Source organism: Macaca mulatta, chromosome 19 (assembly GCF_049350105.2).
Source record: "Macaca mulatta isolate MMU2019108-1 chromosome 19, T2T-MMU8v2.0, whole genome shotgun sequence".
NCBI classification, from domain to species: Eukaryota; Metazoa; Chordata; class Mammalia; order Primates; family Cercopithecidae; genus Macaca; species Macaca mulatta.
The window spans coordinates 56,444,495-56,466,090 of record NC_133424.1 but is presented as its reverse complement, the minus strand read 5'-3'; the positions used below and the strand labels follow the sequence as shown (position 1 = coordinate 56,466,090).

Sequence of the window (21,596 nt, the reverse complement as noted above, 5' to 3'; positions counted from 1 at the left end):
GTGTGGACTACATTTCCCAGAATTCCCCGGATACGCCGCCCTGCGCCAACTTGCCCGTCATTCGACGGATCGCCGGCGCTACACTTCCTTGAATGCCAAAGGAGACGTTGTATATTATCACCCTCCAGCGGGAAGCCTGGAACTCCCCGGTGCTCTTTGACTAGACTTCCCGCAATGCCCACGAGGAATGAATTCCATATACCCGAGCGCCTGGTGAGGAATATGGACTGTGACCCTGAGAGTGGTCCTTCCCTTTCCCTGCGTCCTCGAGAGAAAATATTGAATAGACAGGAATTCCTGAAGTCTACACGCCTGCCATGATGACAGGAGTGTTACTGAAAGAGAACAAAGCAAGGAGATACAATCTTCAAGGAGTTAGCGGTCAGGAGATGGCTGAAAGGCTAATATACTAGACGCTAACAGTATGAGCTAAATCTAAGAGCTTAAATAATGGGCCAGGAAAAAATGGTTTGGGACAGGCAATTCCTGGGGCACCAGCCCCTGCTCCAGACACTGTTGTACCACTGCTTTGGCAAGAAAAACAACCACAGTTTAAGTGTTTATGAGGGCTGTAAGAATTAAAGAAAGAGAAAAGAAACACGAAAAGCGGCTCAACAGTCAAAGACAGGCTCGTTTTGGAGAATAAACCTGAGAGGGGCTTCTGGCCGATTGCCGTCAGGAGCACAGTCTCTTACAGACTAAGAGTATTGACTTTAGGGTGAGAGAGCTTATCACAGGCTTAGAATGTTTCTGTGTTGGGGAGAAGTCTGTTGTGGGGTTGGAATATCTCTGGTTGGAGGGGAGGTTATCTTGGGACTGACATCTCTCCAGTGGAAGGGAGGTTATCTCAGGGCTGGCATGTCTCTGGTCAGGGAGGGGTTTATCTTATGGTTGGAATGTTTCTGGTTGAAGATGTCATTTATGGTTTATGGTCATGCCGACCTTAGCCATTAGGCTGATGCCCTTTGGATTTAGGCAGTTTTTGATCAAGGTGAACTTTAAAATGGCAGTGATTGTCCAAGATGGCAATGCTCCTGCCCTGTCAAGAGCCAATATGGAGGGCCAATTGCCCTCCTGGAAAACCTATTTTCCCACTTTAAAGTTTTCATATTAATATTCTTTAGATGTGGAAACGCCACATTCCAGAGAAATTAAACTGCTTAGTATTGTGAAAGGAAAATATCTTGGGCCCCCAAAATCACTAAGGAAACCTCAAGCTGGAAATAGCTTAGGGCAAACCTGCCTCCCATTCTATTCAAAGTCACTCTTCTATCTGTCCTTGCTACTAGGGCCCTTCCATGACATGTGGGAATTATAGCAGCTATAATTCAAGATGAGATTTGGGTGGAGACACAGCCAAACCATATCAATGTGTGTAGATTTCTTATTTTCCATTATTACTTAAAAGAAAGCTTGTTTCTAACTCTTCTATGGTCATGTAACAACATATCCTAGAAATCACTTCATGTACAGTACATTCTTTTTAGCACTGCGTAAACTAGAAAATCCAGAAATAAATTTCTACACCTACAGTGAACTCATTTTCAACAAAGGTGCTAAGTATATATATTGGGAAAAGGACAGTCTCTTCAATAAATGGTGCCAGAAAAACATGATATCCCCATATAGAAGAATGAAACTTCACCCCATTGTTCACCATATACACAGATAAAATCAAAATGGATTAAAGACTTAAATCTAAGACCTCGAACTATGAAACTACTACAAGAAAACATTGGGGAAATGCTCCAGGACATTAGTCTGGGCAAAGATTTCTTGAGTAATACCCCAAAAGCATAGATAACCAAAGCAAAAATGGACAAATGGGATCACATCAAGTTAAAAAGCTTCTGCATAGCAAAGGAAACAATCAACAAAGTGAAGAGACAACCCACACAATAGGAGAAAATATTTGCAAACTATACATCTGACAAGGGATTAATAACCAGAATGTAAGGAGCTCAAACAACCCAATAGGAAAAAATTTAATAATTCAATTTAAAAATGAGCAAAAGATCTGAATAGACATTTCTCAAAAGAGGGCATACAAACGGCAAACAGGTATATGAAAAGGTGCTCTACATCATAGATCATCAGATAAATGCAAATCAAAACTACCGTGAGATATCATCTCACCCCAGTTAAAATGGCTTTTATTCAAAAGATAGACAATATCAAATGTTGGTGAGGATGTGAAAGGAGTGAGGGAGGGAATCCTTGCACATTGTTGGTGGGAATGTAAATTAGTACAACCACTGCGGAGAACAGTATGGAGGTTCCTCAAAAAATTAAAACTGAAACTACCATACAGTCCAGCAATCCCACTGGGTATGTACGCAAAAGGAAGGAAATCAGCATATCGAAATGATATCTGCACCCTCCCCTGCAATGTTTATTACAGCACTATTCACAATAACCAAAATTTGGAAGCAACCTAACTGTCCTTCAACAGATGAATGGATACAGGAAATGGACATATACACAATGGAGCCACAATTCAGCCACAAAAATGATGAGATTTTGTTATTTGCAACAATATGGATGGAACTGGAGGACATTATGTTCCGTGAAATAAGCCAGGCACAGAAAGGCAAACTTCACATGTTCTCACTTATTTGTAGGAGCTAAAAACTAAAACAATTGAATGCATGGAGACAGAGAGCAGAATGTTAGTTACCAGAGGGAGGGAAAGGTAAGGTTAGTGGTGAGGGAAGTGGGGATGGTTAGTGGGTACAAAAATATACTTAGATAAAATGAATAAGATCTAGTATTTGATAGCACAACAGAGTTACTACAGTCAACAATAATTTATTGTACATTTAAAATGACTAAATGAGTATGGATTGTTTCTAACACACAAAAATGATAAATGCTTGTAACAGATACCCCATTTACCCTGATGTGATTATTATGCATTGTATGCCTGTATCACATACTCTATATGTGTACCCATAAAAATTAGAAATTTTTTAGGCTGGGTGCAGTGGCTCATGACTGTAATCCCAGCACTTTGGGAGATTGAGGTGGGCAGATCACTTGAGTGCAGGAGTTTGAGACCAGCCTGGGCAACATGGAGGAACCTCATCTCTACAAAAAAATACAAAAATTAACCAGAGGCAATGGCACGTGCCTGTAGTCTCAGCTACTCAAGAGGCTGAGGTGGAAAGATGGTTTGAGCCCAGGAGGCCACCACATCCAGCTAGTTGTATTTTTAGTAAAGACAGGGTTTTACCATGTTGGCCAGGCTGGTCTTGAACTCCTGGCCTCAAGTAAACTGCCCACCTCAGCCTCCCAAAGTGCTGGGATTATAGGCATGAGACACTGCGCCCAGCCCTTTGCCCATTTTTTTAACTGGGTGGTTTCTGTTATTGAGTTGTAAGAATTCTTTATATAATTTGGATAGAACTCATGCCATACGGTCTTTTCATGTTCTTGACAATGTTCATGTATGCATAGCATTTTTTAAAACTTAGGTCCCATTTTTGTATTTTTATTTGCTTTTGCTCATGTTGTTTCATTGAAGAATCCATTCCAAATAAAAAGGAAGATTTACTTCTATGTTTTCTTCTACGTTTACAGTTTAGCTATTACATTAGGTCATTGATGAATTTTGAGTTAACTTTTAAGTGTAGTGTGAGATACAATCTAACTTCATTATGTTGTGTGTCTGTGTATAGGTGTCCCAGCAGTATTGGTTGAAGACTATTCTGTCTCCATAAAGTAATCTTGGATCTTTCTTTTTTTTTTTTTTTTTTTTTTGAGACGGAGTCTCGCTCTGTCACCCAGGCTGGAGTGCAGTGGCCGGATCTCAGCTCACTGCAAGCTCCGCCTCCCGGGTTTACGCCATTCTCCTGCCTCAGCCTCCCGAGTAGCTGGGACTACAGGCGCCTGCCACCTCGCCCGGCTAAGTTTTTGTATTTTTAGTAGAGACGGGGTTTCACTGTGTTAGCCAGGGTGGTCTCGATCTCCTGACCTCGTGATCCGCCCGTCTCGGCCTCCCAAAGTGCTGGGATTACAGGCTTGAGCCACCGCGCCCGGCCTGATCTTTCTTGAAAATCAAGGGGCCTTAGATGTATGGGTTTCTTTATGGATTCTCAATTCTATTCCATTTATCTATATGACTGCCTCCTGGGTTCAAGTGATCCTCCCACCTCAGCCTCTCCAGTAGTCTCCAGCTGGGACTACAGACATACACCACCACAACTGGCTAATTATTGTATTTCTTGTAGAGGTGGGGTTTCTGATGTTCACTGAGAAATCTAAAACTAATGCATACAATTATAAAATAGAAAAATTCCAGCAAATATTCATTGCTGAAGAAAATAAGAATATAAGCCGGGCGCGGTGGCTCAAGCCTGTAATCCCAGCACTTTGGGAGGCTGAGACGGGCGGATCACAAGGTCAGGAGATCGAGACCATCCTGGCTAACACAGTGAAACCCCGTCTCTACTAAAAAATACAAAAAGCTAGCCGGGCGAGGTGGCGCCTGTAGTCCCAGCTACTCGGGAGGCTGAGGCAGGAGAATGGCGTGAACCCGGGAGGCGGAGCCTGCAGTGAGCTGAGATCCGGCCACTGCACTCCAGCCCGGGTGACAGAGCGAGACTCCGTCTCAAAAAAAAAAAAAAAAAAAAAAGAAAATAAGAATATAATTGTAACACATTATGTATGTACACTCAAAAAAAAAATTCCAGAAAAACAGATATGCTTGTCCAGAAATACACAAAGGTATTTATTTAATTTTTTTTTTTTTTTTTTTGAGACAGGGTCTCACTCTGTTGCCCTGGCTGGAGTGCAGTAGCACTATCATAGGTCACTACAACCTCAATCTTCCAGACTCAAGCGATGTAAGGATGCAGCAAAAATACAAAGACACGTGGCTGACATTCTAGGGGTCATCAATTTCGACATATTCATTAGTGTTTTGAAAGTGTGTGAATAAACTCTTATACTAAGGCCTGTCTCCTGAATAATAACTAATTGTCAAACTTCTGTTTGAAACCCTGCAGCACGACTTACAAGCATTCTCTGCTATGACAGTCCCATGACCACTGGGGTATGCTGAGCTATGGCTGAAACACTAACTTTAAACAAATGTTTTACTTCCCATAAGACCAGATGAAAACTATCAGCAGCATTGATTCTGTGATAAATGACAAGATATGAACTCACACTTACCACATGCCTCTTATTTTTAATGTTTCTCTCCTTTGTGAACTCTCACATGAGACTGTAGTGAGACTGAGTAGAGGCTTTATCACACACATCACACTACTAAGGTTTCTTTCCAGTGTGGACACTGATGAAGAGTTAAAGTCTGAATGAAGCACATACCATTCTGCCACACTTCCATGGTTTCTCTCCTATGTGAAGCCTCTGAGGCCTAATATTTCCAGTGATGTAGCAATCACACTACTGGGTATATCCAAAGGAAGGGAAATCAGTATGCCGAGGAGATATCTGCACTCCCATGTTCACTGCAGCACTACTCACAATAGCCAAGATACGGAACCCACCTAAGTGTCTATCAATAGATGAAGAAAAGGTGGCGCATATATATATATATATACATACACACACACACACACAATGAAATACTCTTTAGATATAACAAAGAAACAAAATTGTGTCACTTGTAGCAACATGGATGAGCTTTGGAGGACATTATGTTAAACAATATAACCCAAGCAAAGAAAGATAAATACCAACTGTCCTTACTCACATGTGGAAGCTAAAAAAAAGCTGATTTCATAGAAGTAGTGAGAACAATGGCTCTAGAGGCAGGGAAGGGTAGGGGATAGGTGGGATGGCCAAAGGTTGGCTAAAGGATACAAAAGTACAGGTAGATAGGAGGAAGTTCTACTGTTCTGCAGCACTAAAGGTGACTATCATCAACAACGATGTATTTTCAAATTGCTAAAACAACGAATTTTTAATTTTCCTAACACAAAGAAGAGATCATTGTTTGAGGTGATAAATATGCTAATTACACTGATTTGATCATTATACATCATATACGTATATTTAAATATCAAATTTTCCCCCTTAAATATGTACAACACTTACGTGTCATTTAAAAATAATGATAAAATTATATCAAGATTCAAGCGCCTCTTGTAGCGCTTCCCACAGTCCTCACATTTGGATGGATTTTCTCCACTGTGGTCTCTTGGTTGGTCTTTACGGTATGACCGGTGTACAAGCTTCTTTCCACAGTCCTCACATTTGAATGGTTTTTTCTGGCAGTGGAGTCTCTTATGATTCAAAATACTTGAGGCCTGTCTAAAGCTCTTCCCACAGTCATCACAGTTATAAGGTCTCTCTCCTGTGTGCGCTCTATGGTGCAAGTCAAGACCTGACTTAGTAATGTAGCTCTTCCCACACTTGTCACATTTGTATGGCTTTTCTCCAGTGTGGACTCGCTGATGGATCAAAAGATATGAGGACCGTCTGAAGCTCTTCCCACATTCTTTACAATTATATGGTTTCTCTCCTGTGTGGATCGTCTGATGCTTACACAAATCCAGCCTACCGATGAAGCCTTTTCCATATTCCCCAGTGTTGTTTGGTTTCTTTCCTGTGTGGACCACACAATGCCTATTAAGACTTGACCTAAGACGGAAGCTCATACTACATATCTCACATTTGAATGGCTTCTCCCCTGTGTGAATTCTCTGATGTTTCTGAAGCTGGATATCATGAATGAAAGCCCTCCCACATGCCTCACAATTATAATGTTTCTCTCCCATGTGTAATTTGCAATGAACTGTAAGTGCTGATCTACATCTGAAGCCTCTCCCACATTGTTCACATTTGAAAGGTTTCTCTCCAGTGTGGACTCTCTGATGAGTTTGCAGATGTAAACTCTGACTGAATTCCTTACCACACACATCACACTTAAAGAGTTTCTCTCCCAGGTGGACTCTCTGATGAATATGAAGTGCTGAGATGTAACAGAAGCTTTTTCCACACTCATCACGGGAATGAGACTTCTCTGCTGAGTGTATTTGCTGAGGAAGATCAAAGATGGAAACATCACTGAAGGATGGTTTACACTTCCCATGATTGGAAGGTTTCTGTCCTGTATGCATTATAGATAGTCCTTCCTCAACCTGGGAGTGGGCATCACCCTGTTCAAAGAACTGAGAGCTATTTGTGGTAGAGTCTTGAAGCCTGGTTAAATCACTTGCAATTTCTTCCCAGATCTGCTGGCAGGACAACCCTTCATGTGGTCCTGCTTCTGGAACAGTCTTCATCTCAGGTTGGATCTTGCCTCCTATCAGAATACAAAATTAAGAGATCAGGACAAGCTATGCCCTGTTCAGTGTTTTTAAGAGTTCACACTTAGGACATGGTATGAAACTTCAATGAACATTCAGTTTTTGTTTTCCAAGTGCACCCTGGTTTCTGGTTTGCATGAGAGCAATCTAAAACCATACCATGTTGCCGGGCACAGTGGCTCACACCCACAATCCCAGCACTTTGGGAGGCTGAGGCACTTTGGGAGGTTGAGGCCTGCGAATCACTTGAGGTCAGGAGTTCAGGACCAGCCTGACCAACATAGTGAAACCCTGTCTCTACTAAAAATATAAAAATCAGCCAGGTGTAGTGGAACACACCTATAATCCCAGATACTTGGGAGACTGAGGCAAGAGAATTGCTTGAACCCAGGAGGCACAGGTTGCAGTGAGCCGAGATTGTGCCACTACACTCCAGCCTGGGCGACAGAGTGAGACTCTGTCTCAAAACAAGAAGGAAAGGAAAGGAAAAGAAAAGGAAAAGGAAAAGGAGAAAGAAAGAACGATACCACATCTCAAATATAAAATCCTTGATAGAAATAAAAAATTAATATGACACATACATTTAACCTGTTACTATTAAAATTTCCAACTCAGTCTGAAATCTTACATGATAAATTACTAAACTATTATGTACATAATGAAATATGAATCAAAAGGAACTCTAAGGCAAAGCAGTAACAATAAATACTTTGTATATTTACCTGTATATTGTATTTCCTTATAAAGAAGTTAACCTTCCTTTTTGTATAAGGTGGCTTAAAAAACATTTTTAAAAATAAGAAAAGAAGTTAACCTAACTAAAAAGAGGTTGGGACTTTGTCCTCAGTATCTGAGAGATAATCTGTAGGATCTTGAAGGGGCATGCCTGAGGAAAGTGTCTCTGTTTGCTTGGGGGCAAATCTTGGGTAACTCTTGATAGTGAAATAATATAATTTAGGGTTGTGACTAGCCACAGCTTTGGGGGATGGGAAATGGCAGGTGGAATTCCCCATATCAGAAAAAATAACAATGTGATTTAACGTGGGGCTTTAGGTCACAGGGAACCAGTGGACCAAAAGACTAAATAACCACAAAGGAATCAACCAACCAATTATGGCTGTGTAATGGAGCCCCAATAATTACTCTGATCCCAGCACTCAGTTGACTTTCCCTGATTGGTAGTTCCCTGTGTCTAAGTCACATGCTAATTTTGGGTATGTAACATGCCCTACTCTACTGTGAGAATACAATAGGAGATCCACATTTGGTGCTTCACTGGACTCTGTCTTACTTGGTTTTCCCCACTGGCTAACTATAATATGCATATTTTCCCTGTAAATGTCAGTAACTGTGAGAATAAATGCATCCAGTGAGTTCTGAGAGTCTTTCTAGGAAATTATTGAAAGTGAAGGTAGTTTTGAAAAACTCCTGAATTTGCATTTGGAGTGAAGTGAGAGCAGTTCTCTGTAAAATGTCCCATTAAACTTTTTAGTTTAACCCTTCATGATACTAAACATCAAACACCTTAGAGTGTTTATATCTACAAATCGAAAGTATTCCTATGCAAGAATTTTGCACGACACGTATAAAATACTTAATCTTACTTTTCTGTTTTGATATGGACAGTAACTTGGTTATCTGAAAGAGTACAGACAACTGCAGTTCTGAGGGGAATCTGAAAGGCTGTCCTTCCAGGGGTCCACAAAGGAGGATGCTCTTGATCAGACAATCAATGATGTGAAGAATCACTTGGAATGAAAAGAAAGCCTATAATGTAGATAAACAGGCCTTTATAACTTTTTATATTCAAGACTACATATCAGTGAGCTGAAATAAAGTTAAAACCTGCAATAGACATTTATAGAAAGGAATCAGAATGAAAATTATCACAGCGTGGAGACAAGCAGGAAAGGTATCGTTAATGAAATGTCAGCTAGTCACTCACATACATCTACACGCATGAAAAATGTCCAGGTTATACTGAAAGGTATTTCTTACTATGGTTCATGCTCACAAAATGTTCAAACCTTTGTCAGGATATTACCAAGTCCTGAATCAGGTAAATTTTTCTGATGGAGAGTTAAGTTCCAAAGGTTGAATCTTGGAAAATATTAACAGGTAAGTGGATACCTATTGGTGTACAGTGGTGACAGAGAAGGGCTGGGCTCCTGGCCAAACTCCACTCTTAAGCCTAGAACCTCGGCCCTAAGTGGAAACAGATGACCCCATTTTTCTGCCCAAATGTTGCTTTTTTGGCCTGCCTGCCACTATCCTGTGCCCATAAAAGATTTCAGCTGGCAGAGCAACACAAGCAGCTGAGTGGCAAGGATACAAGTTGCTGAGCAGTAAGCAGAGAAGCAACTGAGTGTTGGAAACTATAGATAGATCTGGCTAACTTCAGAAGGTGTGGCTTTGGAGAGCGTTCTAGCCACAAATGGCCTGGTTTCAGAAACAGATCACTTTCCCATCCCCTTTCCAGCCTCCTTTTCTGCTGAGAGCCACCTACTGCTCAATAAAGTCTTCTTTATTCATTACCTTTCACACAGTTCGTGTGACCCGGTTCTTCCTGGATGCTGGACAAGAACCCAGCTGCCAAGAGGGCAGGGGCAGCTACTCTGAAGCTCCACTGAGCTGGCTGGCACTTGGCCATCCCCAGATGGCAGAGCTGAAACAGCACGGGTTGTAACATGCTTGGACACTGCTGTGGGGCATGCACAGAGCCTGCTCCCACCAGAGAGGAGCGACCAGCCAATTCCAGCATTCATTTGCTCCAGTTCTGGCACTCGCTCACTTGCATGCTCTCTCCCGCAAGGAGTGGACAGCGGAGGGCTGAGTGAAACAAACCCTGCAGTTTCCGCCCACAAAGACGGTCAAGGGAATAATCCTCTCATCAGTACAGGGATATATTTAATACACTGTGACTTACAAATAAGAGGTCTTTAAGGAGAAGGGAAGGTCTCTCAGGATGTTTCTATTTTGAGAAAGTAATTCCCCAATTCCTTCCAGGTCATACCGCTTACCAGTTCAAAATATACCAGTTCAAAATAAATCTATCAAAATAAACAAAAAGCCTGTAAAATCTGTGTCCTTTTAACTTTTTGACAATTAAATTTGCATAATGTAAAGATGAGGAAATATACACATTTTTGAAGAAAGATGACCAGAAACAGAGTCAACATTCAGCTACATAACTTGCGTCTTCTCATCCTCATTCTTCCCCCTCTAAGGGAAGGAAGGAGGAACCTGGGGGCAGTGAAGTGCAGACCGACTTTGGAAAAGGCAAATGGGCTGCAAATGGGTAAATCTTTCAAAGGAAATGTAGCTGGAAATCCTCATTCAAAAAGACTTTCTTCCCAGATATAAACGTGCTCCCTATGGAAAGCTCCAGGGTAGGTCCCAGGGAAGGCATATTACTCAGTGTGGTCATGAAAAAAAATGCTATGCTTAGAAGTTTCCACAGGACATGGGTTAACTGCACACACATAAAACCAGTCATGTCAAGGAAACCTAAGAAAGTTGAAAATGGGGCCGGGCGCGGTGGCTCAAGCCTGTAATCCCAGCACTTTGGGAGGCCGAGACGGGTGGATCATGAGGTCAGGAGATCGAGACCATCCTGGCTGACACAGTGAAACCCCGTCTCTACAAAAAAATACAAAAAACTAGCCGGGCGAGGTGGCGGGCGCCTGTAGTCCCAGATACTCGGGAGGCTGAGGCAGGAGAATGGCGTGAACCCGGGATGTGGAGCTTGCAGTGAGCCGAGATCTGGCCACTGCACTCCAGCCTGGGTGGCAGAGCGAGACTCCGTCTCAAAAAAAAAAAAAAAGAAAGTTGAAAATGGATAAGCAGTCATCCACAGAGGAAAAAAAAAACTGTTCTGCAATATATAATCAGCCCTCCATATCCATGGGTTTGGCACCCATGGATTCAACCAACAGTGCTTAAAAATTATTTAGGGAAAAAAATTTCAGTTCCAAAGAGCAAAACTGGAATTTCTCACAAACTAAGTCCTATGTTGAATCCTTGTGAATGAAGTGACAGGTAGGCATTGCATTTGGTATTATAACTGGTCTAAACATGATTTAAAGTATATGGGAGGATGTACATAGGTTATAGGCAAATACTCCACATATATCAGGAACTTGAACATCTCTGGCTTTCGGTATCCATGTGGGGTCCTGAAATCAAATCCCTATGGCTTCCAAGGGACTAATATATTTCATTCACTCTGGTTCATGTATTACTTATTAGCTAGCTCCATGATTCCTACAGACAGTGAAGTCCCCCCATCCATTAATTCATTCATCAGGATACCAGATATTTATAGATCCCTCCATGTACTAGAACTATTCTAGGCACTGAAAATGCAGTCATAAACAAACAGATAAACACCTTGTAGAGATTATATTTGAAAGGGAATAGGTGATCTACCAGTAAACAAAAGCATATGACACACAATACTTGCAGGCCAAGTAAAGATAGGATGGTATTTTCAATAGGGTGCTTGAAGATGACCTCTCCCATGATAGTAAAACTCAGCAGAGACCTGCATAAACTAAAGGAGGGGGTCAGTAAGTTTTGTGGGGACAGAGGATTCCAGTCAGAGACAAAAGCAAGTGAGGGCTCTGTGGCAGAAGCTTCTGTAGTAGGGAACATAATTGTTCCTGAAAGATGTCTACATCCAACCTTCAGGACCTATGAATCTGAAACATTACACAGCAAGGCAGATTAAGGCTGCAGATGTCATTGAGGTCACTAATCAGCTAAGCAGAAAGTAGGAAAGTCAACTTGGATCATGCAGGCGTGATGAATACAATCACAAGGGACCTGAAAGGTGGAAGACATAGGCATAAGAAGAGTGGCAGAGGGAACGTGGCTCTGGAAGAATGGTCAAGGATGCAATGTAGCTGCCTTCAAAGATGGAGGAATGGAAACTAGAGCCAAGGAATGTGGACAGTGTCTAGGGACTGGTAAAACAAACGAAGACTTCTCTCCGTGAACATCCAGAAAGGAACAAAGCCCTAAGACAGCTTGATTTTTGTCCAGTGAGATGTGTTACACTTCAGGCCTAAAGAAAAGAGAAATAATAAATGCTTCTTATTTAATCATCTAAGTTCGTGGTCATTGGGTACCAGCAACAGGTGATACAGTGTACTTGGCAGGATGGAGAAACAAGAGGGATGACAAGGTGGCCAGAAAAGATAGAGAAAGAGGGAGAGTATGGGAGATGTAGTGAAGAGGCAGTGAAGAATGAAGAGTAGACCACAGGGGTTTCTAGAAGCCACTTAAAGAGGCTTTCATAAAAAAAGGAGGCCGGAATGGCTCTTAAGCTGAGGAATGACAATCTGACATCCAGGTCCTAAGGATCACTTTAGCCGCCATGAGGAGAACAGATGTCAGGGTGGGAAGGCATGGAGCAGGGCCACCAGCTGGAAGGAGGTTATAATAATCCAGGAAAGATGTTTGGCCATTTAGAACAAGGTGATGCAGCTGAACACGCACAGAAGTAAAACAGATGGAAGTCACAAACAAGGACACACAGTTGCTTGCTTCTTACCTGAATTCCCTTCTCTTTGGGTTGCTATATCCATCATCCAAAACTTTTCCTCCCTTAGAAAGTGGAAAGTATCTCGGTGGAATGGTTGATGCCCTGTAAACAGGCAAAATCACATGCTTAATCCCAACATATTCTAGATAATATCAGGGTAACACTTACTGGAAATTTAGGTTCCCACTGCACACTTAAACTTGAACACCCTAGGATACAAAACCACTCCTGGGACCTGACATTCCCTTATAGAAGATGCCTGTCCTCACCCACTGACAGCAGGTTCCTGAAGTTCTCCAGCATCACATCTCGATACAGCTTCCTCTGGGCAAGGTCCAGCAGCCCCAGCTCCTCCTCAGTGAAGACCACCACCACATCCTTGAAGGTCACTGCCTCCTACAGCATCAAACATATGCAACCTCAATCTCACAACCAATGGTTACTGGGAGAGAAGCAACATTGAGGAGGTCAAGGGAAAAAATGGAAAGCTTTTCTGGATCTTCAGAGATGTAGGTCAACTTATAGAATTCCCATTCATTCTAGTCTGTGTCCTGACAATGACACACATTGATTGTCCCAAGCGTCATCAGAAGTCCAACGATGGAGAAGTGCTGTGGTCTTATTTAGTGAACTCATTGAGTTTACTGGTATGTAGCCCCCCTAGGAGTCTAAATGCTGCATCCTGGGCTACAGGTATATAGGTTTCAATGAACCTTGCTAATAGTCCCAGCAACAGTGAGCAATTCAGTCAGTATCTGCCCAACCTGGCAGCCGGTTGATGAGGCTGTGGCTGTGAAACCCCAATCTCAGTATTCCCAATAATTATTTTTCCTTTTCCCCTTTATAGTGCACATCCTGTTGGTAGTTTGTGGTTCAGATCACCACAGTAACTGACAAAGGTCCTCCTGACTCTAATCTGGAGGTGATGCTTCCCTGAACATCCCCTGACTTCTACAGGATCCCACAGTGGTGAAGAATGAGACCACAGAACACTGTAGGGGGTATCAGGGTCCTTCTGATGGTACTGGGGACACCTGATCCTCCCATTTGGGTGGCTGGCACTATCAGGCATATCTTTTTGTACAGGACATGACCTCCTTCCTGACTGAACAACTCAGGCAGGAAAGTCTTGGCCAAAAAACCAGGGGAATGGATGTCTACAGTGGTAGTAGCCTCAGGACAGGGACAGACTAGGTCGCTACACCACCTCAGCCAGCCCCCTATCCAACAGGTATTAATCTGCTGTTTCCCCAAGGGTGTGGCAGCAGAGGCCTGGAAGCACAGCACATTCCTTAAGTTATCTCAAGCTGCAGTCACCTTATGTCACCTGGTTAAGTGTTCCATCTGCTACCCTGGATTTATTCTATCACCAACCACAGTGACCCTCTCATCCTGACCATGGTAAACCACACCAGCATCCCTCATGCCACAGTGCACACCAACAGCTCCATAACCCTGGCTTGTCAAGTCAGGACCTGGCACCTGCCACATGAGAGAGAGCTGGAGGGCCCAGTGGTAACTGGTGTAAGGCAACAGAATCACACAACCTCAACAAAGCTACAGTGGACTGTGCTTGCTCACACCATGTTCCTTTGACTACCTGGATGAGAAATGTTCCATATAATGAAAACCAGAACTGGATGAGTGGCATTCCTCTCTGTAAGGGCCGCATGAACGTCATACGCGGGGAACTGACCTTATGCGACTGTGCCAAAAATGAGCTCTGGCTGGCAAAAGATAATGTCCCCATTCCCACAAATGGGTCACAGAACAGCCAAACAAGGGCATGGGTGTTGTGTGCACCTGAGCCTTATGGCTTTCTCTGTGGATGGTTTGGAGGGTGACCCAGATACAGGGTGGCTATGTCATGCCTGGAAAGCTGGCAGACTGTTAGATCCTAAACATTGGGCATGCCGGGGGTGCCCCTAGATCTCACCCTGGGAGCGAGATGTACCACTGGGCAAGAAGACTAAAGCTGTGCCCCAGGCTGACTGGGGACCTGCCTGGAGTTGTAGCTAGCTTCCAGATTTATGTTCTACACCTACAAGTCAATTCCCATGAAAAATGGTGAGACACCTGTCACAGACAGTGGTCGATACATACTGCTTCTTCCACGGCCACTGCCTCGGGAGCCCAGCAACATCCCTTCACTCCCTCAGGAAGGTTCAAAAAACACAAGTGCTCTGTGCTTTTAGCCCTACTGGGAGGAGTGGGTCTGCGACTGCCAACACCTCCGGTCTTCTCTGGATACATAGCTACTGTAAAAACTCAATGAGAGGCAACCCAGAAGCAGGCCCACTGGCTTCAGACACTGGGGCCATCTGAATGATTCTTCTTTGGTATCTTCAGCAGCTTCTTATTTTGATAACTGGGACCCAGGCAGGATTGCTACTTCAGGAAGGTCTGGCCGTGCTGCTTGTGGTCATGCTCCTCTGGGGTCCACGGAATGTATTCCAGCTATAATTCCATGAAGTTGGCAGAGATTGTGTCAGTCAAGGTATTACACTGATCTAACAAGATCAACCAACACCTCCAGGCCTAGGGAGGTCGATGGGCACATGAAATGGACCAGTTGGCTAAGGGGGATATCTAGGTCAGGGGATGGACTGCAGGACAGTTGTAGGCAAACATGTCCGAGGTCACATGGTTAGAAATGGGCAGACTCAGTTCTCTCCCCTTTCTTCCTTGCAGTTGTCAAGAATAACTGTAGATTATTCTAGGAATGCAGTATTATGGGGAGGAATTAACTGCCTTTGACAGTCTAGGCTTTGTTCCTCTCTCACCTGGAAGCAGGATGTCCTTCAAGTTTTTCTCCACGAGTCATGGCACCCTGAAGTATATAAACAAGGGCAGGTTACCTTCTGGGGTGCCTCAGCTCTGGTGCAAGTGGGGCACGTACAGTCAAGATTCCATCTGCTCAAGGTAGCTTTCTTGAGCCCTGGATGGCCGGCTCACAGTGGACCCCAGGCTTCTGGGCTCCCTTATTGCCAATCTGTAGTCATAAATCTGCTTCATGTAATCTGCTACATGTGAGTGTGTTCTGTCCCACAGGACTCACACGAGTTGGTAAACAGTGCACAGTGAACCTGCTCCATGGTACTCGGTGTGAGACAGCTATGTAGTGTGTCTTCTGCACTTGCAAGGCACAAACCACATATGCTTATTGCAGCATTTAGTGTCCTGATCAAAAGCCAGTATGCCTCAGTACACAGCCTAAGAGTCTGCCCTCTTCTAACCATGTGACCTCGGACATGTTTGCCTACAAGCCTTGCTCCCTCTGCGAATAATAGTTCTTATATGACAGAGTTTCAAGAATTAAGAAAGGAAATATACAGTATTTTGAAAAGTCTATGGCACAGACTAAGTGTTTAATGAACACTAGCTAGTATTACTTATTACTGTTTATTACCATTATCTATTTCAGGGTTCCACAGTATTCCAGGGAACTGATTATCTATTTTTAGCTACACTAAAGAATAAATATTTTTACATATTTTCCATTATCAATCCTGCAAAGATAATATAATAAGTAGTAAGATGTAAGAACATCTAACTCTCCTGTCTCATTTAAAATAATTTCATGTGAAAATTAAAATGTGAAAAATAACCACATTTAATATTATCATCATATAATGGCATACTTTCGTCTCACTTTTTTCCCTACCTCTCCAATCGATACCCTAATTCTCCTTATCATGGCCAAGGGTAGTTTATAAATATTCCCATGGTTTTGGTAATCTGATTAGGAAGAACAATTCATTGTATTATTCTCACTTATTATTATAAATGAATACCATCACTTTTGCCATCTCTATTTCTTCTTTTACAATTGCCTTTTAGTGTTCTTTGTTCCAATCTGTTTGAACTATTTTCTTTATCCTTTTAGAAGATTCTTACTCTGGATTTATTCTTCCTTAACTATCCAAGGGGTAAATGTCTTTGCCCCAGGTTGTCATTTTTTTCCGGTAACAATGCGTGAGGCGGGCTGGGCGCAGTGGCTCACGCCTGTAATCCCAACACTTTGGGAGGCCGAGGCGGGTGGATCACGAGGTCAGGAGATCAAGACCATCCTGGCTAACACGGTGAAACCCTGTCTCTACTAAAAATACAAAAAAAATTTAGCTGGGCGTGGTGGTGGGCACCTGTCATCCCAGCTACTCGGAAGGCTGAGGCAGAAGAATGCCGCGAACCCGGGAGGCAGAGCTTGCAGTGAGCTGAGATCACGCCACTGAACTCCAGCCTGGGCAACAGAGTGAGACTCTGTCTCAAAAACAAAACAAAACAAAAAAACAATGTGTGAGGCATCTTGTGCCATAAGAAGGAGTTTAGAGATTTTTAAGAACACCTGTGGTAATCACTGTCCTTGGGTACTTGGAACGATGAATACACCTGAGTAGATGCCAGGAAAAGAAGTCACACCAACGCAGGACAAAGAGAAGCAGCGCCACCTGTGGATGTCATCACTCAAGGGAGCACTCCAGACACTCACACAACAGGGCACCACACCCTCAATGGAGAATTTTTCTCTTTCACTTGAGCAGAATGGCTAAGATTCCTGATCCTTGATTGCCTCTGTGATTTTTTGCAGGTTTCTCATATTTCATGAGTTTAGGAGAAGAGAACAGGAACCTCCTCATTCTGCTGCTCTGAGAAGTAAATGCGTGACAGTACACAAGTGACTGGCCAATCTTCAGTATTACTAGACTTTTTTTTTTTTTTTTTTGAGATAGAGTTTCACCCTTGTTGCCCAGGCTGGAGTGCAATGGCCCAATCTCAGCTCACCACAACCTCTGCCTCCTGGTTTGAAGTGATTCTTCTGCTTCAGCCTACCGAGTAGCTGGGATTATAGGCATGCACCACCACGCCCAGCTAATTTTGTATTTTTAGTAGACTCGGGGTTTCTCTGTGTTGGTCAGACTGGTCTCGAACTCCCGACCTCAGGTGATCTGCCTGCCTCAGCCTCCCAAAGTGCTGGGATTATAGGCGTGAGCCACCGCACCCGGCCCAGTATTACTAGACATTTTAAATGAAGGCTTTCTGGCTGGGTGCGGTGGCTCATGCCTGTAATCCCAGCACTTGCAGAGGCCGAGGCGGGCAGATCACTTGAGGTCAGAAGTTCGAGACCAGCCTGACCAACATGATAAAACCCCATCTCTACTAACAATACAAAAATTAGCCAGGTGACAAGAGATCATCAAAGTCCTGTTGTTCTCCTTGAGTCTTCCCAGGACAGAGAAAAACACAGAACAATCTGAGTAGTAAGATGGAATTTTAACAGTAAGAGAGGAAAGCCCTACTCACCTTGGACGTGGTCATTTTTCCTCCTACTTTAGGGAATTTGCAGAGTCCTGAATGATGCAGTTCAAGGGAAAGCAGACTTGTGCCTGGAAAGTGCCATGAAGACAGAAAAAGAGACATGAAACGGTGGTCAGGGATGTCACCCACCAACAAGGACTCATAGTTTCAATTAGCACATGAATGCTCACAGCAGCATTATTCATACTAACCCCAAATTGCACACAACCAAGAAGCTCTCCTATGGGTAAATGGATAGAAAAATTGTGGCATATTCACACAATGGAATCTTATTCGGAAATGTATAGGAATGAAACAATGAGCCATGCAGCAACACCCGTGAACCTTGAAAACATTACAGTAAGTGAAAGAAGCAAGCCACAAAAACCCGCAGACCCTACAATTCCATTTACATGAAATGTCTGGAATAGACAAATATATATAGAAAGTAGGTTAGTAGTTGTTCTAAAGTTGAGGTGAGAATGAGGTTTAAAGTAAATGGGCATGAGTTCAACTGGGGGATGAAAGTGATCTCGGCTGAATTATGATGATGATTACTCCACATCAAAGTTCCTAAAGATCACTGACTTGTACACCTGAAATGGGTGAATGCTACAACTAAAATAAACCTAGAGTTAAATAACTGTTAATGCACATATTATTAGAATCAATAAGACTGGATTCTGAGTCCATATTGATAGAATATTTATAGTTGAACACATCAATGAACCAATAGAGGAGAAATGGAAGCTCTTCTTTACAAGAAAATGCCCACTAATAATGTGTTTTCCCATAAGAAGCTTCATAATTTAAAAAAAAGTAACATAAGAGTGGACAAATCTGAAAGACATCTTCTTGGCCAGTGACAAAGCTGAGATCACCAATGAAGGGACAAACGAACATCACTTGGACCTTGTTATGTTACAATGAAAAGGGCATCTTAATTCACCATTGTACTCCAGCCGGGGTGACAAAAGTGAAACTCTGTCTCAAAAAAAAGAAAAAGATAAAAAAAAGAAAAAAAAAGAAAAGAAAAGGGCATCTCAGCACTCCTGTGGAATCCCCACCAACAATGTATAATCTGAACCTAAATGTGAAATATATCTGTGGGGGAAAGAAAGAGAGATCAGGCTGTTACTGTGTCTACGTAGAAAAAGGAAGACATAAGAAACTCCATTTTCATCTGTACTAAGAAAAATTCTTCTGCCTTGAGATGCTATTAATCTGCAACCCTAACCCCAACCCTGTGCTTGCAGAAACATGAGCTGTATTGACTCAAGGTTTAATGGATTTAGGGTTCTGCAGGGTGTGCTTTGGTAAAAATGTGTTTGCAGGCAGTATGCTCGGTAAAAGTCATTGCCATTCTCCAGTCTCGAGTAACCGGGGACACAATACACTGCGGAAGGCCGCAGGAACCTCTGCGCAAGAAAGCCTGGGCATTGTCCAAGGTTTCCCCCCACTGAGACAGCCTGAGATATGGCCTCGTGGGAAGGGAAAGACCTGACTGTCCCCCAGCCCGACGCCCATAAAGAGTCTGTGCTGAGGAGGATTAATGAAAGAGGAAGGCCTCTCTGCAGTTGAGATAAGAGGAAGGCATCTGTCTCCTGCTCGTCCCTGGGAATGGAATGTCTTGGTGTAAAACCCAATCATACATTCTATTTACTGAGATAGGAGAAAACTGCTTTATGACTGGAGGTGAGACATGCTGGCAGCAATACTGCTCTTTATTGCACTGAGATGTTTGTGTAAAGTCACACATAAATCAGGCACAGCACCTTTCCTTAAACTTATTTATGACACAGAGTCCTTTGCTCACATGTTTTCCTGCTGACCCTCTCCCCACCATTACCCTATGGTCCTGCCACATCCCCCTCGCCAAAATCACAGAGATTGTGATCAATAAATACTGAGGAAACTCAGAAACCAATGCCGGTGCAGGTCCTTACTTGCTGAGCGCCAGTCCCTAGGGCCCACTTTTCTTCCTCTATACTTTGTCTCTGTGTCTTATTTCTTTTCTCAGTCTCTCGTCTCCACCTTGCGATAAATACCCACAGGTGTGGAGAGGCACGCCCCCTTCAATATCAAACTCCAAATGAACAACTATGGAAATGTGACAGCTAAAGACAACGCATAAACTGGACTTTGAATAGGTGAAGGGTGGGGAGAGGACAGTCATAAGGACTTTAAGTGAAAAATTTAACAAATTCATATAGGGAACTGCAGATTAGATAACATGATGCTAGGCAATATGCTATCCAACACTATCTAGTAAGTACACTACAAATACTAGTATTCTTTTAACACATCTATCTGATACGTAATCGGTAACAGTATTATTTAATATAATATCCAATATTATCTACCACGGTATGTGAAGCCCTATAACCAGCCCTTCCTAAATGCCTCTTACCAAGACACCCCACAATTACCATGGTATGTGGGCTTCCTTGCTGCAGAAAGCTACCAATCAGCAGTCTCTGGTTACAGGTATTTTCCCGGTGGTATCAAAGCAAACAGGAAAAATGTAAACATTCGGCAAATTTGGGTAAAGAGTATATGAGAATTTCTCATACTGTTTTTGCAGTTTTTCTATAGCTTTGAAATGATATCAAACGTTTTAAAATATCAGGAAACAAGAGACCACCACTCACCAAGTAACAGGGACAACTTTAAGGCTTTCATTTGTATTATCTCTTTCAATTCGCAAAACAATGTTAGGATGATCCTATATGCACCATTTTAAAGAACAGCAATGGGAAGTACAGACATTAAGTAACATTCCACATCACACTGCGAGAAAGAGGCCGCATACGTAGGGAGGCGGACTGAGCGAGGTCAAAGCCCTGGAAACCCTCAGAGCAGGGCACACAGGGCCCCCCCAAACCCACCCCCGGGGACGCCGGCACAGCCCCCCGACGCCAGAAGGCTCCACTGACGGGAACAATAAACACCCCGCCCTCGCACCTCTAAACCTCTGCTCTTCGCTAAGGCTTCTTTTCCCCTGAGACGATCATCGATCATCAGGTGGTTGCGAGCACCTCAGGCAAAAGGGGCTCGTTCAAAATGTCCTGCAAGACGCCGGTCATTAAAGCAAGAATCTCAGGCTCGGAGACCGGAAGTGTCCTCTGCGCCAGAGTGTCTGGACTCCACTTCCCAGAATTCCCCAGACCCGCCCGCCTGAGCCAAAGGGCCAGAGACTCCGCAGAGCATCTGGACTATCCTTCCCAGAATTCACCGGACCACCTGCCAGAGCCAAAATGCCCGGTGTTTCACCAGCCAGTGGACTGCACTTCCCATAAAATGGACTACAATTCCCAGAAGTCCCCGGAAATGCCTACCTGAGCTAAAGTACCAGGAATCCCGCAAGGTGTCTAGATTGCAGGGCCTCGGATGCAAAAGGAAAATGTCCATTATCTCACCCTTTAGGCGCAAGTGTTTCGACTACATGGTGCTCCTCGATTACACTTCCCGCAACACCC

At 43.3% G+C, this 21,596-nt stretch overlaps 1 protein-coding gene and 1 long non-coding RNA gene across 8 annotated transcripts; one reads left to right on the top strand and one right to left on the bottom strand.

The window, feature by feature from the left end:
- The first annotated feature begins 37 nt into the window (after nt 1–37).
- On the top strand, nt 38–12,824 carry LOC144337575 (uncharacterized). Its single transcript, XR_013410789.1, has 3 exons — nt 38–3,023; nt 3,245–10,792; nt 11,106–12,824. It is a non-coding gene; the product is annotated as an uncharacterized LOC144337575 (long non-coding RNA).
- LOC144329383 (uncharacterized) lies at nt 5,583–21,596 on the bottom strand. 7 transcript variants are annotated; one of them, XM_077983197.1, is made up of 6 exons: nt 21,456–21,538; nt 18,124–18,206; nt 15,606–15,652; nt 13,092–13,218; nt 12,832–12,924; nt 5,583–7,273 (listed from the first exon to the last, which is right to left on the bottom strand). In XM_077983197.1, exons 4-6 carry the CDS (start codon nt 13,123–13,125, stop codon nt 6,060–6,062), a joined length of 1,341 nt encoding a protein of 446 aa, XP_077839323.1. In that variant the 5' UTR covers nt 13,126–13,218; nt 15,606–15,652; nt 18,124–18,206; nt 21,456–21,538; the 3' UTR covers nt 5,583–6,059. The 7 variants fall into 7 exon arrangements, with proteins under 7 accessions (XP_077839323.1, XP_077839321.1, XP_077839319.1 ...); XM_077983195.1 differs by lacking the exon at nt 21,456–21,538 and adding an exon at nt 21,082–21,237; XM_077983193.1 differs by lacking the exon at nt 15,606–15,652 and having other exon boundaries at nt 21,456–21,596.